Source organism: Panicum virgatum, chromosome 1N (assembly GCF_016808335.1).
Source record: "Panicum virgatum strain AP13 chromosome 1N, P.virgatum_v5, whole genome shotgun sequence".
Lineage (NCBI taxonomy): Eukaryota > Viridiplantae > Streptophyta > Magnoliopsida > Poales > Poaceae > Panicum > Panicum virgatum.
In genome coordinates, this window is record NC_053145.1 from 35,681,782 (window position 1) to 35,699,477 (window position 17,696).

General features: G+C 44.0%; 2 protein-coding genes across 2 annotated transcripts; one reads left to right on the top strand and one right to left on the bottom strand.

Moving 5' to 3' along the window:
* Positions 1-270: 270 nt before the first annotated feature.
* On the bottom strand, positions 271-2,271 carry LOC120653477. Its single transcript, XM_039931216.1, has 3 exons — positions 2,199-2,271; positions 452-1,105; positions 271-341 (listed from the first exon to the last, which is right to left on the bottom strand). Exons 1-3 carry the CDS (start codon positions 2,269-2,271, stop codon positions 271-273), a joined length of 798 nt encoding a protein of 265 aa, XP_039787150.1.
* A 7,008-nt stretch (positions 2,272-9,279) lies between these two features.
* Positions 9,280-12,092, top strand: LOC120655702 (pentatricopeptide repeat-containing protein At1g09900-like). Its single transcript, XM_039933662.1, has 2 exons — positions 9,280-10,383; positions 11,035-12,092. The coding sequence occupies exons 1-2, from the start codon at positions 9,338-9,340 to the stop codon at positions 11,039-11,041; spliced, it is 1,053 nt and encodes a 350-aa protein (XP_039789596.1). The 5' UTR covers positions 9,280-9,337; the 3' UTR covers positions 11,042-12,092.
* The last annotated feature ends 5,604 nt before the right edge of the window (positions 12,093-17,696 follow it).

Here is a 17,696-nt window from a genome sequence, read left to right on the forward strand (position 1 = left end):
CGCTTATTCAAAACATTACTGACATTCATTACAGAATCATCATGAAGAGAGAGCATATAAAGTTAGCCTTGCCTGACAGCAAGACCCACATTTATTGAATTAAACTTTATCACACACTGATTGTTTCCAAACTCACAAATATGGCCCGAATCATCTAATGCTGAAACAGAAATTAAGTTTCTCTTTAAACTAGGAGCATAAAGGACATCATCTAAATTAAGCTGGAAGCCGCCCGGCAACTCTAAGTGGAAGCTTCCAACGCCTTCAACTTCAACTGGAGTCCCACCAGCCACTCTTAGGCTTCCCTCCCCCTTTCTTATAGTTCGGATCGTACGGAATACCTATAATGAATTAGAGATGTGCACAGTGGCACCTGAGTCAATCCACCAAGTATTAGGGGGAAAATCCGCTAAGAATAACTCATCAATGAACGAAACAACATCACACTTACCTTGTTCTTTCAGCCATTCCTTAAAACCAGGACAGGCTTTCTGAAGATGCTTGGGCGAGTCACAGAAAGAGCACAACATCTTGCCACCCTTGGTCACAAAAACAGTCTTGTTGGTGTTGTAATTAATCTTAAAGGCATCATACTGTTGAGGCAGTGATGTCATGATGAAATGCACAAGTAAACCCTCAGAGATCCCCATATGCATTTCCTTAAGCCTGTTAGCCATGTCGCACATATTGAGGATGTGCTCCCTTATGCCAGATTGACCATTATACTGAGAACCCATCAACTTCATGATGAGTGTACTAGCATAAGTCTTAGATGAGCTCTTAAAATTCTCCTCAATCTTGGCCAGGTACTCCTTAGCATTCAGATCAATGCCCTGAGCATTCTTAGTGGGGATGTCACCCTTGATGCCAGCACTGATGGTCTGCATCATAACCATGAGAGCCATACGATCAGATCTGTCCCACTTCTCATTTGGAGTTGTACTAGCCCCAGCAGCAGGCGCAGCAGGCTTATCCTCCCTCAGAGCAACATCAAGATCATTCCAAGCCAAGCATGTGATGACCTTGCCCTTCCACTCATGAAAGTTTGCACCATTGAGCGGCTCAATGTTGTTCAGATAGGAGGCCACAACATTGACATTAGTAGCTGAAAATAAGATCAATTAAACTTAACTTGGTAAGCATATACAATGAAATGCAAATAAAAGCATGACAATAACCCTACCTTGGTCTGATTAAAAGCATGCAATTAAATTTCAGAATGCATCACCGTTGGGGAAAGCAATCGAAATTCATCTTAATACTCATGATTAAAACAATGTTTGTCAGAAATAATCACAAGTTTACTCTAAATAAACTTCTCGGTGGTTCCATTTATTTAGAGGCATCTCAAAATATAGTGGTGGAATAAACTTATGAACATGAATTAAACACCAACTACTTAAATTTACTCATGTGATAGCTTAACTGAAAATGATGCAGGAATTAAAACTAAGCTTAATACTGAAAATGAACTGAAAAACTAAGAATAAAATAAAACTGAAATTTGGCTCGAAATTGAAAATGGCCCACTGGCGGCCCGCTTGCACGCGGCGTCCCTAAACCCGCAGGCGCGCGCGCGGAGCCCAGCAAACGGATGTGCGGCTCAGGTGCATGCGCGGCTCGGCTTAGTGGCTCGGGCGGATTCGCGGCTCAGGCGGTGGCTCGGCTTAGCGCGGCGGGAAAACGGCTCAGGGGTGCGCGGCTTAGGCGGCCCAGCAGGCTTTTGAGCCCAGCAGCCGACGAGCGGGCCGCCAATTCGGCCCGCTGCGGCGCGCGCTGCCCAAAACCGAAGTATCCCTCATCATATTCTCATGAAACTTGTACAACAACTAGTATCATAAGTGTAGGGAATGCAAACCAAATTTCAAGCCAATCCAAATAGATTTGATCATCCAACTATGGCTATCTTCTCAGCTTACTCAGATTTTCAATAAAGGACAGATTTTGAGCAATTGAGCTATACTTTATCAAATTGAATCAAACTTGATGTCAACTTATTTGAATAAACTCACAAGACATATATCTAATCATATCCCATATTGAATGTCATCTCATGATCATATCCATTCAAACTAACTCAATTTTGATTACTAACCATTTAATCCATTCAATCATCTTGTAGCAAGCAACAAGAGCATATATATCCAATTCAAACATCTCATATGCACCCAAATGAATGTAATCAACTAGAGATATACCTTTGTAGCTCATGATAAGTCTAGCTGTCAGGATCCTCCTAAAAACACCAAGAGCGGACCGTCCGCAGTACATGAGCGGACCGTCCGCAATGTAATTTTGCTGCTTAAAACTTTTCTGCAGAGCCTCTGGTAAACAAGTCTCATGAACGGCGGACCGTCCGCCTCTTACCCACGGACTGTCCGCACTACCAAATTTCAGACAGCCCAGAATTTTTCCAATTTTCACAATTTCAACTTTGAATTGGGAACATTGCTCAAATAAAATTCCAAAAATCACAAAACTTGCATGAACACCATCCAAAAGACTCATATGAGTGAGTAAGAACGAGAAATCAAAAAAGATCAAATAAAATCAAGGAAACTCATAAATAGCCCATAAAAACTTTGGAAAATCAAAAATTTGAAGCAAAGAGTGCACATAAGAACCAAATGTCATATGTACTAGTTTTCAAGCCATATTTGAGAAGTAAATGACATTTAGCTCATTTTTCAATTTGAAAAAAGATTTTTCATTCAAAAGCAAGATTTAACACAAATAAGTTTGCAAGCCATCAAATATTTTCAATGAATCATCCACAACATGATAATTGCACTTGTATGTTGAAGGCACTTTGGACTTCATAAGCTTGTCATGGCATTGGGTTGTATATATGCAAAAAGTTTCAATTCCTTGATTCAATCATAAGATAAAAAATATGAATTTTATTTGAATCAAGCCTCCAATGCCTTTGGCACCTACACACATTCATCCACGTTTTGATGGTACCCAAACTAGGTTGGGTCCTCTCAAGTTAGGAGCAACATACTTTGGCAATGCCTTAGTATGAATAGCGGGATGTTTTGCAATAGTAACAAACGAGGTACCATTACCATCCTTTCTAAGCATAATATTTGCATCAATTGAAATAGGCTTAGAATTGTTACCTAAGGGACATGAATAAGCCATGTGTCCCCTTTCCCGGCATAAGTAGCATCTTCTCTTTTGTTGAGCCTTTTCTTCCTTACTCATTTGATGATTCTCATTGCCTTACTTCTCATTGTTTGCTTGAGCCTTCTTCTCAAGCTTGTTTGGGCAACCCGAAGCTAGGTGACCCAATATTGCACAACTATAGCACTTGATGTGAGCATGTGGATTCTTCTCTTGAATCTTGTTCTTGCTCAACATCTTGACATCTTGAATATGAGTTGGATGCCTTGCTCTTGCTTTGGCACCCCTTCTTTTTCTCTTTTTCATCATCTTCAAGTCATCAACTTGATCATCATGGTTGCTCTTGACTTGAGGTTGGGGTGCCTTCTCTTACTCAACTTTTGGCTTTGATTGAGGTTCTTGTTGCTTCACCAATTGCTTGGTTGGGCACATTGAGGTGAGGTGACCCCAAGTGCGGCACTTGAAGCATTTGATATGTTTAAGTTTCTCTTTTTCCTTCTTCAACTTGAGCTTTTCTTTGTTGGGGCAACCATTTGCAAGATGTCCCATCTCATGGCATTGAAAGCACATGAAATGAGATAGCTTCATTTCTTCTTGCTTCTTCATCTTCCTATTATATTTATTCTTGCCCCATTTCTTGCCTTTGGCTTTGCTCTTGTTGGAACCAATGCCACTCATGTCACCGAAGCTTTTTTGATTTTTTATTATGCTTTCAAGGGTGACTTTTGATTTTGTCCATCTCTCTATCTTGTTGCTCAAATACTTCACTTGACTTTGGAGCTTTTTGTTTTCTTCTACAAGGTTAGTCTCATATTGCATAGTAGAAGAAGAACAAGCATCTATATGTGAAGTAAATGGCATAGACAATAAATCATCACATGAGGTGGATACATGTTTCTTTCCTACATCACAAGGGTTAGCAATATTTTGCAATTGATCTTTTAACCCATGTGATGAGCTCTCACTAGTTTTAATTCCTTTACTAGAAAAATTGTTAGTGAGTAAAGCATGGTCTAGCACCAAATTCTCATGAGCAACACTAAGCTCCTCATGAGTCAATTTTAGCTCCTCATGTGAACAACTCATGACATAAAGTAGATGCTTTTGTTGTTCACATATGTCTTTGAGAAAAGAGTTTTCTTTTTCAAATTTGATTGTTTTGGCTAACACTTCCTCAAATAATTTGGTCAAGCTAGCATATCTACTCAAGAGCTCATCATATGAATTAAGATCAATCACATTGCAATTTGATACCTTTGTGTCACCTTGTGACATGAAGCAATGTGGCGATGGAGATGAGCTTGACGTAGCAATATCTTCCGTACATGAGCCAACTTGGTCATCAAGTGTGCTTGGAGTAGAATCATAATTTGCAACACTTGAATCATCAATCATGTCAAGTGAACTTGTTGTAAATTGATTATCATCATTGTCACTTGACCATGAGGTGGAGCAATCTTCCACAACCACCATGTCATGGATATGCTCATCATCCTCATGCACTTCCTTCTTGGTCTTATAATCATCATGATCATCGGAGGGCGCCCCATATTTCTTATTTAGATAACTCCAAATCTCATGGGCGGTTTCCTTGTCCATGATCTCACCAAGAATGCAATTATGCAAAGATCTAAACAAGATGTTAGTAGCTTGGATGTTTAGATCTAGGCATTTCTCTTGTGTTGGAGTTAGATTTCCTTCATCTAACATATGAGAAAAACCTACATCCACCATCCACCACATTTGAGGGAAAATAAATTTAAAATTGCATATCATCTAATTTTTCCACTGTGCAAAGTGTGTGCCATCAAAAATATGTGTACACTCAACATCTAGCCCATAAGTCGCCATCCTCTCGGGTCGGTAAGGACCACAAATGAGAGACCTCGGCTCTGATACCACTTGTAGGGTCGAGATGGCGGACTAGAGGGGGCGTGAATAGTCCTTTCTAAAACTAATTGCGCCGGCTAACCGAAACTTATGCGAAATTGAAACTATTCGCTTAGCCAAGACTTCACCCCTCTAACTATGACTCTAAGGCACCTCCAAAAAGGTCCTACACAAAGCAAATGGAGTGCCAAGCTAGTAAGAGCTCTCCTAACAATTCTAATGCCAAGTCATACAAGCCTAAGCACTAGTACTTCACAAACCGGGGGAGCTCCTACACAATTCTAATGAGCAAAAGCACAAAGCCAAACCTAAGCTCACTAGATGCTCAAGGATAAGGATACACAATCCAAATCCAAGAGCTCAACTTGCTTAGCTACACAATCTAAGCAAGAGCCACTAATTAAGCTACACAAGCTAACTAGTTACACTAGGATCTCTACTTCTAGCTACACAAGCAAGAAGATGATTAGCAAGCTACACAAGCTAACTAATCACTAGAGAGCAACTACACAAGCACAAGATATAGATGAATGTAAACACGAGACTTGTGATTTGGAGAATGCAAATCACCGAGAAGAGTAGACAAGATTGACACAGTGATTTTTATCCCGAGGTTCACTTGGTTGCCACCAAGCTAATCCCCGTTGAGACAAGCTCCAAAGTTGCCGCCGATCCTCTTGCTAGTGGTGACTCTCAAGTCACACTCTCCCACGTGGAGTGCTCACATCGAGCTCTAGCATATGATCCGGCCAAACCACATGTTGCTCTTCATGTCTCGCTCAACTAGAGTTGTTCTTTGCGGCTCCCGCGGGGTGAGCACAATACCCCTCACAATCTCTTCTCCGGAGCACCGCACAATCTTCTTGCGGGCTTCAACGGAGCCTCTTGCCACCAAGCCGTCTAGGAGGTGGCAACCTCCAAGAGTAACAAGCACACCGGCTTGCAACACGATCACCTAGTGCCACTCGATGCAAACTCTCAAAGCAATCGCACTAGAATCGCTCTCTCACTCGATCGGATGATTACTATCAAGTTAGAGTGAGTAGAGGGCTCTCAAGCACTCTCACACATGGACACCAAGTCCCTAAGGTGCTCAGCACCTTCAAATGGCCGGCCACACCCTCTATTTATAGAGGGAGGCCCCAAACTAGCCGTTACACTCAAATCCCGTGAAAATAGAGTTTTCACGGACTGTCCGCCTCACAAAAACCGGACTGTCCGCCATTCAAAACTAACGGCTAGAACTGCAATGATTATGTGTCAGAGTCGACCGTTAGAGCCCCGGGCGGACTGTCCGCACCCCTGGGGCGGACTGTCCGCGGTTCAAAACTTCGAACCAACCGATTTGCAAACGTCTCTGACTAAATCTGGAAGTGACCGGCGGACTGTCCGCTCCCCAGGGGCGGACTGTCCGCCGTTCAAAACGTGAGCACACACAGAAACCGCAGTGTTTCTATCCCAGAATTTTCAGTAGGAGGCGGACCGTCCGCCCCCAAGGACTGGACGGTCCGCAGTTCATTTTGGACACCCAAGACAGAACTACCAAGTTTCTGCACCCGTTTCAGCTTTTAAAGGCGGACCGTCCGCCCCCATGGACCAGACGGTCCGCAGTTCATTTTGGACCACCAAAAGAGATAAAAATGGTTCTGTTCGAGCTCATCCGAGATAACGGCGGACCGTCCGCCCCCCTTGAGCGAACCGTCCGCAGGTATATTTCCAGCAGAAATGTATCTCGGTAAAACGGCCATAACTCTTAGCTCCGATGTCCAAATTAGGTGATCTTAGACTCTATGGAAAGCTAATTCAGAGGGCTACACAACCCAACTGAATACTTGATCCAAAACATAATGGATCAAAGCAGTATTCCACTCCAAGAGACCACCTAATTTTCGGAGAAAACCGAAAAATGTTTCTTGCTTCCCAAAGTTGATCAACATCAACTCCAACTCTTTCTCGTTTGCAAATGTGCCAACACCACCACGTGAACAACACCATGTGCATGTGTGTTAGCATTTCACAATCATTTTCAAAGGATTTTCACTTGATCTCACCACGCCACTCGATCCTAGCAACATCGCAATGTTAGATCGCTCAAGTGGCACTAGATGACCGATATGCAAACAAGTTTGCCCCTCTTGATAGTACGGCCATCTATCCTAAATCCGGTCATGCACTTCTCTACACAACCTTTGACCGGTGAAATAAAATGCCCTACAATTCATACATTTGCCTTGCGCATTTAATTTCATCTTCCCAAATGTTGATGCCACACAAGCACCAAACTCCATCAAGCATTTTGATCATCATCATGAGTCAACACTTGGCTTGATCTTCTTTGAATGATATGATCCACTCCATATCATCACATGACCTCTTTGGTCCATCGATCTTGACCTTGCTCACTCTTCACCGTTGCCTCGGTCCATCGGCGCCAAATCTTGCCCAAGCTTCACCGCCTCGCGGTCCCTCGCTTGAAAGCCTTGACTTGTCCTTCTCCATTGCAACCGGTCCATCAAGCCAAGCCTTGTCTTGATCTTCTCCACTTTGGTCACATAACTCTATGTCATGTTTCATATGCAATGAGCTCCTCGATCACACTATATGAGCATAGCATCAACCCTTAGCCATTTCTCCTCCATGGCACATATTGCTCATACTAGTGTCTTGGTGTGGACTAATCTCCTGTGTATCTAAACATAAACACTTATTAGTCCACCTAAGTTGTCACTCAATTACCAAAACCAAATAAGGGCCTTTCAGCAGCGGCAACTGATGCCGCGCGCAGACGCCAACGTGAGGTAAGCCCCCTCTTATCTCATCTTATTTCAATCTAATCTAGGGTTAGGGTTTGGGATGGGGATTTGTTTTTGGATCTGAATCTGAGTTTTCCCCTCCTAATATCACTTCGTGCTGACTTATGCATGAAATTTGACCCAAAACCGAGATGGTTTAGGCCATTGACTTCAAGAAAATCTTAATTTCTTGAACTAAAACATGAAAACCCCTTAGTATCGTGACTGATCTAGGGTTTTAGGCACTGACTTAAGTAAAATCTAACTAAAACATGTGTGCATGACATGAATCTTAACTGAGTAGATGAAAACTTGAAAAGGAACATGCACAGATAGATCTACACCATGTAAACCGAACCTAAAACTTAGGGTTTGTCTAGGAGATCTAACCAGGATTAGCAGAGGCTCTAATACCAATTGTTAGGTAATGAATCTAACAAAACTTAGCACTGACTTAACCAGAATCACTAATCCAAAGAAGATCATCTCTAGTACATTAACTAATGCGGAATAGATTAGATTTGGTCTTATACCAGCAGTAGTGGTGTCCATGACGGTGCTGGAGGTTGGTGTAGACGTGACGACGTTGACGGTGTTGACGGCGTCGGGGATGAAGCGCAGGCGCTCCTTGAGGGATTTCTCGGGGTAGCGGCGTCCTTCAGGGCGCCAGCGGCACTGCCCTGGACGTGGTGCTCGTGCTTCCGAGCCTTCCAGCGTGCTTAGCGATCGGTTAGGGTGGATGGCGTGAGAATCACGAGAGTTTTTGGGATGGATCAAACCCCATGGGGTTGACCCTCTATTTATAGTCACGTTGTAGGCCCGGGTCCGAGCCCAATGGGCTTAGGGTTTTGCCTCCCGATCACGGCAAAACTGGACTCGGGATTTGTTTCCCGAGTCCGAGATTTGGGGAATAGATATCCCCTCTGATTGCGTTGGTTAAGGGTTGACCGAGGTCAAACTAACAAATCCAACACCCTACTCCCCTGGTACAAGTCTCCCTACACAGCGAGCTAGTATGAATATATTCCCGGTTTCTCAAAAAAAAATTGATCGTGTCTGCATTGTCTGTACAAATTAAAGGTGAGGGACAGGTTCAAAACGGACCTTGTTTTATGAAATGAAAAAATTGGAAGAAGAAAAAAACAGCACTTTGGAGCTAAGGTTTGCCAAACTACATCAATTTGACTTTGTGGGGCCAGACCTAGTGTAAGCTTGCTCAATTTGACTTTATCTTTTATACATATAGGTAAAGACTGTTGCGGCCGGCCATAAATTCGCTCGATTGCACGGCGTCCAAAATTTACCGTCCATCTTTGATCGGACACTTAATATTTATTAAGGCCATGTCCGTGAGCTATCCCACCGATTTGAAATCACAATGCAGGCCAACAATTTGAGATTCTAGTGTTACTAATTTTTTTTGCAGAAAATGTAATGCCAGAATAATTTCCTTATCTAGACTGTACAAAATTCGGAGAGTGCATTCCTCATCCACTCAGCTGTTGTCACCGCGCGGGCAGCCGCTGAAAATGAAACACCCACCTATCGCCGCCGGCACCACCTGCTCGCCGTCTCATCCCGCCGCTGCCGTCTCCGCGCACCCCTTCCCTCCGACGAGCCACAAGCCTCAGCGCGCCCGCATCCGCCTGGCCGCCGCGGCGGCCACCTCCAGGTGGGTCAAGCCGCGCGCACCTGCGCTCCCGCCCCGGCGCGGCGCGGGCGGGGGAGGGGGCGGAGGCGGGGCTAACCAGCGGCTGCACCACCTTGTCCGCCTCGGGGACCTCGACGCCGCGCTCCTCCTCGTGGAGTCCATGCGGGACCCCGACCGCCCCGCCGTGGTCCCCTGCACCCTCCTCATCAAGAAGCTCTGCGCCGCGGGCCGCCTCGACGACGCCGAGCGCGTGCTCGGGGCGTCCGAGCGCGCGGGCACCGCCGACGCTGTCGCGCGCTACACCCTCGTCGCGGGGTACTGCCGCGCTGGGGGCCGTCTCGCCGACGCGGAGCGGATGCTGTCCTCCCTCGCGGCGTCCGGCGCCGCCGACGTCGTCACCTACAACACGCTCGTCGCGGGTTACTGCCGCGAGGGCCGCCTCGGCGACGCGCGGCGCCTCGTCGCCGGCATGCCGCTCGCCCCTAACTCGTACACCAACAGCACCCTGCTCAAGGGCCTGTGCAGCGCCAAGGAGTGGGACGACGCCGAGGAGCTCGTCGCGGAGATGATCCGGAGCGGGTGCCCCCCAAACGATCTCACGTTTGGTATGATGATCCACTCCTTATGCCAGAACGGATTGGTCGACCGTGCAATGGGAATTCTTGATCAGATGTCCAAGTGCGGGTGCATGCGGGGTGTGATTGTTTACAATGAAATCATCAGTTGCCTTGCGGAGCTGGGGCGCGTGGAGGAGGCTCTTGATTTATTCAACAGCATGCCGTGCAAGCCAGACATCTTTAGTTACAACGCTGCGATAAAGGGTTTGTGCAGAGGTGAGCATTGGGAGGATGCTGGAAAGCTTATTACTGAGATGGTTAGGAAGGATTGCCCCCCAGACGAAGTGACATTCGACACAGTGATCAGTTACTTGTGCCACAGAGGGTTGGTTGATTGTGCAATGGAAGTTGTCGAGCAGATGTCCGAGTATGGATGTAAGCCTGATAATTTTACTTACAGTGCCCTTGTTAACGCCTTTTCTGAACATGGGTGGGTAGATGATGCTCTTGAGTTACTAAGAAGCATACCATGGAGGCCTAACACTGTTTGCTACCGATCTTCTGAAGGGACTGTGCAGAGCTGACCGATGGGAGGATGCCGGGAAGCTTGTCTCTGAGATGATTAGAAACAACCTGACCATTGATGAAGTCACATTTGGGTTAATCATTGACTGTTTGTGCCAAAAAGGACTAGTTGGCTATGGCGTTGAAGTTCTTGAGGAAATGCCAAACTACGGATGCTCACCTGACATAATCATGTATAATTCTGTCATCAATGGCTTTGTTGAATATGGGAGCGTGGATGATGCTCTCAAGCTATTCAAAAGCATGCCATGCAAACGAAATGTTGTTACCTATAATTATATGTTGAAGGGTTTGTGTAGAGCTGAGCAGTGGGAGGATGCTGGAAAGCTTGTAGCTGAGATGGGTAACGATGACTGTCTCCCAAATGAAGTAACATTCAGTACCCTAATCAGCTACTTGTGCCAAAAAGGGTTGGTTGAGTGTGCAATTGAAGTTTTTGAGAAAATGTCAAAGTACAATTGTATGCCAAATGTTATCATCTATAGCACCCTTATCAATGGCCTTTCTGAACAAGACTGTGTAGATGATGCTTTGAAGTTACTAAACAACATGCCATGCAAGGCTGACACCATTTGTTATAGTTCTGCATTGAAGGGCTTGTGTAGGGCTGAGCGATGGGAGGATGTAGGAGAACTTATACTTGAGATGATTCGAAGGAACTGCCCCACAGATGAAGTCACGTTCAGTATACTGATCAATAACTTGTGTCACAAAGGGTTTGTCGAGTATGGACCTGAAATTTCAGAGTTAATGCATAAGTATAAATGCACGCCTAATATTGTCATTTACAGTTCTCTCATCAATGGATTCTCTGAACAAAACCGTGTGGAAGAAGCTCTCAAGTTACTAAGAAGCATGCCATGTGAGCCTGACACTATTTGCTATAGCGCTGCACTGAAGGGTTTGTGTAGAGCAAAGCGATGGGAGGATGCCAGGGAGCTTATAGCTGAGATGTTTAGAAAGCAATGCCCACCAGATGAAGCAACATTGAGTATGCTCATTGGTTCATTGTACCAGAATGGGCTGGTTGACCTAGCAACTGAAATTTTTGAGCAAACATCAGAGTATGGATGTAGCACTAATAGCACGATATGCAATTCCCTTGTTAACAGCTATTCTGAGCAAGGACGTGTGGATGAAGCTCTCAAAGTATCGAGCAGTATGGCATGAAAGCCACCAATCTCTGTTTGTTGTACTGCATTGAAGAACTTTGAGTTTTTTTTTTTTTTTTTGCGACGGAAGAACTTTGAGTTGTGAGGATGCTAAGGAGCTAAAATGATTAGGCTGAAGATGATCCCGGATGATAGGATGAATTGACATCTACTACTTATGAATTACTTGTGCCAGAAGACAGCTTGGTTGGACTCTTGAGTAATGCGATGGATGATGCCATCTGCTCATCATCAGCTTTTTTGGAGATAAGCTGCATGAATGTTTTTTTTTTGGGGAATGGAAATATAACAGGTGATTGAGATGGGTGCTTCTGGTAATTAATTATTTGGCTGTCATCAAACGGAAGAAAGCACTAAAATTTAGTCATAAAATGGGTAACAATCTTATCATGATTCAGGACGTGACAAGGGATTTTATGAACAGTAATTACTGAAAAAACCATCAAGTATTCAACCCACCCTTTGCCATTGTGCTCATTGCTTGTTGAATTCTTTCGATATAGGGATGTAGTAGTAACTTGTGCTAGAACCTGCCGTTTGACACCCTTTTATATCTACTTTCTTGTTTTTTTTGTATAAATTAGTTAACTTTTATATGTGATATATGTGATGTTTGACCGAGCTCAATTATGTCCCTAATTTCTCAAAACTTGCTGTAGTCCAAGGTCCCAACTTGGTATACATGCTAAACCTTGTCTTGCTTGCTCTTCAAGAGCTGCCCCAAGTTGACCATGTTTGTAGTTAGTTTTTTTTGGGGGGGGGGGGGGGGGGAGGAATCCTTGATGTTAGCTGTTTTTGTTTTTATTGTCGCAAAATTGGAACGGGTGGAACTATTAAAATCAGCACATTTTCTTGTTAGGGAAAAAAGCGTTTCTACCCCTACTCGAAAGCTTAATTGTGATTTTACCTCTTCTTTTTAAACTTTGTGATTTTGCCCTTATCATTTTCAAATGAAGTAGCCGTTTGCCCCTGCTTTGCTACACTGTTAGGGTTTCTCAAATTAAACCGTAGAAAAAAAGAAAATAAAAAAAACGCCTAGAGAAAAGACAGAAATGCCCATAGCCTTATCTCCTTTCACCACCCTGCTGAAAAAGCAAATCGCGAGGTAGGATTTGCGGCGGTCCTCCCTGCCCCTCCCTGACGCCCGTCCCTGCCTTGTGGCGGCGCCTCCCTCCCCATCGCCCACGCTTGCCCTGTGGGGGCGCCCCTCTCCCCACCTCCCTGCGCACAGACGTCGGCGCGCGACCATGACCGCGACCCTCCGGCGCGCGGCCGCCGGCCAGGTGCGTCGCGACCCTTACGCGCGCGAAGACGCCCCCTGCGCGTGGCACCCGTCCTGCCGCCGCCCAGGTGCATCGCTGCCCATCCGCGCGCGGGCGTCTTGCCCCCTTCGCGTGGCACCAGTCCGGCCGTCGCCCAGGCGCTCCTCCGACCGCCGCCCAGGCACTCCTGAAGTTGCTGCCTGAACCCATGTGCTGTTGGATTGATAGATATGATTCATCGGTTCATGTGCGGTCAAATAATAATTTACTCTATTTCTAGTCTACCCAGCAGGGGTTCTTTCTAAATCGATAGCACAGCACATTCCATTAGTAGCCTTTTTCACTGGAATTTATCTTAAAATTTGCTGTTTGCAATCTGCAAACATGCTTAATGTATGTTCTCTGGACCTATATGTTGGTGTTTGATATAATCTCGACCACTATGTTGTGTGATACTAATATGGCAATTATAAGGGGTTTGTTGTTATTAATACAGTATTTGTCAAATTAATTTGTTGTGTGATAGTTAATTGTGTTTATATGGATCGTTAGTCCAAATACTATCAAAATTTTCTACAATTGATACCTATCCAAAATGTCAACTTGCTGATCTAAAATAGGGGTAAAAATACTATTATCTTTATAAACAGGGGTAAAAATGCATGGGCAAAGTTGTCCATTTGTTCAAAAATTAACACTGTTAGAGGCACTTAACAGAGTAGGGGTAAAGTTAGGCTTCGTTTTAAAATCGCAGGGGTAAAATTACAAAGTTAAAAAAATAAAGATAAAGTCACCATTTCACTACAAAATAGGGGTATAAAGACTTTTGCCCCTTCTTGTTAACATAATATTGATGGTGTGGGTATGTTTGCTCTGTATGCCAATACATATAATTCGGTGAATTTTACTCCACCTCAGCAGAGGTTGTATTGTTTTTTTCTTCTGATGTAACAGTTTGCTAGTTACTGATTAATAAAAAAACTCTGATTTGTTTCCAATTAAACAAATCAACCATTGCTTGCTTTCAGAGTTATCTATCTATCCACAAGACCACAAAGTGGGATGGAGACTATCGCTCTCAAGCGTTTCTTTTTAGAGCAAATTCCCCATATGCATTAGAAATATAGCTCATCCCCTACATGTCATTGGAAATTAACATATTTTGTCTATGCCATCATTTATAATGTTTCATTCCCTACGTACCATTACCGATGGCAAATATCCTAATATCACATATCCTAATATCACTATTTCTCATTCCTTATATACCATCATTTATAATTTCTCATTTTTTACCATCCTTAATGGCATAATATAGGGAATTTGCTTTTCTTTTTAACCCGCTGGGAGTCGTAGTGGCTTCCACTCCATATCAGCCGAGCCAGGCCGCAAAGAAAGATGGGAGTTACGCTGCGGTGTGAAGAAAAAAAAAGCACAGAACTCATGATGTGTTTATTTGGTGAAAAAGTTTGAGTTTTGATACTGTAACACATTTCGTTATTATTTGACAAATAATATTTAATTATAGACTAATTAGATTTAAAAGATTTATCTCATGCTAACTAGTTAGACTATATAATTAGTTATTTTTTAACTGCATTTAATACTTCATGCATGTGTCCGAATATTCGATGTGACGGATACTATAGAAAATTTTTCACAACTAAACAGGGCCTCAGTATTGGGCCAGATCATCAGAACTCTCTTCGGAAAAAAAAAGGAAAAAAGATCATCAGAATCTGCTGCAAACCGACAGACAAACGGCGCGGGCGAAGAAAATAAATATCGGGAGCGGCCTGCTGACGGGTGCGCTGACGTCAGGGCTGGTCTGGTGGTCGTCCCACTCCCAATCTCCCATGGCGTGGAGGCAGGGCAACCGCATTCTCTCCTCTGCATCAATCAACCGCGACGTCCCTGAAGCTGCTGTCAGTCAGAAGAAGCTAGCGATTCGGTGTCGCCGGGCGTGACGGCATCTCTCGCCATCTCCCTCCGGTGTAGGAAGAAATTCTGCTCCAGGTTGGTTCCATTGGCGAAACAAAACGTCCTCTCCTTCCATTCGTCCAACGTCCCCGTCGCGGGGTGGACGAACAAAACGAAGCCTTGCTTGGGGGCACGGCACGGATGCGTGGCTGCTTCAATGGTTGGAGTAAAGCGTGGTGCAAGGAGTCGTGTAGCCTAGGCCAGCGAGTCGAGGGCACATGCTACAACCTCTCAACTCTCTCTAAGCCCTCCTCTAAAGGAATGAGCTAATTTCTAGCTCCAAGCACTCCAAGAAGCCACCTTTTCAATAATTTAACTATTAGCATATAACTTATAATATGAATGACCCTAGCGTTATCCAATTGCAATCCTGAAATTCGTGCATGAGACTCTCAAAAGCAAGTATCATAGTCAATGTTAGTCTAAACGTTAAACGTTGAAGTCGGTCACCCACAGTTTATTATCAAATAGTCAGAATACACTACTGCTTAAACAGTCAAAACAGATTTACACGGCTACCTATCGAGTAGCTTTTACACGCCGTGTAAGAGCAAGACTAATGATTTAGTCTAATTCTGGCTGAAAGAATCTTTGCAACTCATTTCTTAGCCCACTTATATAGTGGTTTAACTCTCCACCATTAATACATGGTCCACTTGTCTATCTCACAAAATTTATTAGTTTTTGTGTCGAAACTGGCTGTAAGCTAACAGCTCACTTCTCCTATCTCTCCTCTTCTCTCCCATCCACCTCAGCATTCATCCTGCTTATAGTTGAAAGGATCTTGATCACACGATATCGTAGCCTAGAGGGGGGGGTGAATAGGCATTTCTTCAAAATTCAGCACTTAACCCTGCTGACACTGCCTGGACCGGTCAGACCGGTCCACCAGACCTGTCAGACCGGTCTGAACAGGCAGACAGGTCACAGCAGGGATAAATCCCCTTCTCAAGCTTAAACCTATATAACATTTGGAGTGTAGCTTTTGTAGAGTATTTCTATCAATATAATTAGCTGTCTACACACATGTAGATCACAACCAAGTAGATCGAGCGGAATCACAATTCAAACTCGAAGACTATAAATGTAAGGTAAGTAAAACAAACAGAAATAAAGATGATGCAAAGGAGACACGGTGATTTGTTTTACCGAAGTTCGGATTCACCCCGTGCACCCACGTGTGAATCATACTCTCCGTTGAGGAAGCTTATGGCGACTGCAAGGTCAAGCTATCTCCTCTCTCCACTATATGACCATGCGTCCTCGTGGCATACGATCGCTGCTGCAACAAACTTGCCGCTGCTCACCACAACCTTGGGAGCTAGCCGGCGACGCCTAGCCGTCTAGGGCTCAATCTCTCTTGCTCAAATGACTCTCTAGGATTGGATTCACTCAACCCAACTCAAGGATTCAACTTGAATCAAGCAACTCTCACAAAGAGAGGTTAGGGAGGACTCTCCAAGTGCTCACAAGGCTCTCAAATGTGTTCTGAGTAGAATGGCATCAGCATCCATGAATGGGTGAAGTCATGGGATATAAATACCCCTCTCACAAAAACTAGCCGTTGTCCCTGTCAGTGTCAGACCGGTCGGTTTGAAATACTAGCCGTTGGAGGCTCAACCTGCTCAGACCGGTCAGACCGGTCCCTCTTTGATTTGTGCAGTTAGCTCTCACTCTTAGGCTATTCTCTCTAGGGACTGTTTTGAGCATTTTTGGTTTTGTCTAAACCTACTGATGTTGCATCCCTCTTAATAGTACGGTATACCTATACTCAAGTGCATAAATAAAATATACAACTACCACAATCATCACTTGAGCTTCACATTATGATCATGCCATCCTTTCTTCGATCAATACCGTGAGGGTATCAACATCTTCATTCTTTGAGCACGCCCGTTTTGAACTAGTGACTTTGAATCTTCAATTTGCATAGGAATGAAATCCATCTTGATTCACAAGTCACCTTCTTCACTTGAATAATGACACTCTTCAACATAGAGCTCTCCATGACTCTAGGATCTCCGGCCTTTGACCCATCTCGGTTTCTTTGCTCTCCCAAGCCGTCGCTTGCGTAGCCTCTTGAAACACGCCTCTCGGTCCTTTACCTTTATCATAGCCATCCATCTTGAACTCATGTTGATTTGTGTCATACATGAAATCTTCTTTATCAATTCGAATTTTCAATTCCATCACATTATGCAAGCTTTCTATTTTGAGACGTTATCTTTGCCTCATGTCTCATTCACTTTTGTCTTGCTTGCTTCTTTTGTTAACAACATTTATCACAAATGACAAATTCTTCCATATTTGAGACTATGCATAAGCATATCACATCTCATTCATAAAACCTTTATTTGTCATTTTGAATCTCATCATAAGTCTAATAAGCCTTCACAAATATTAGAGCTTTTATATCAACCATGAATACCTTGCTCTATCTTTTTTTTTCTTGTTTTGCTTGTCACGTATACATTATGCCAATGGGATAAACACACTTGCTTGCAACAATGAGCCATCTCATTTAGTACCAATTTCTCAATTAAATTCCTGCTCATAATCTCATGCAAATAAGTTAGTCCTTTAATCGTGTTGTCAATCAATACTCCAAAACCCACTAGGGGACTAGACGCTTTCAATCTCTCCCTTTTTGGTGATTGATGACAACCCGATTAAAGCTTACA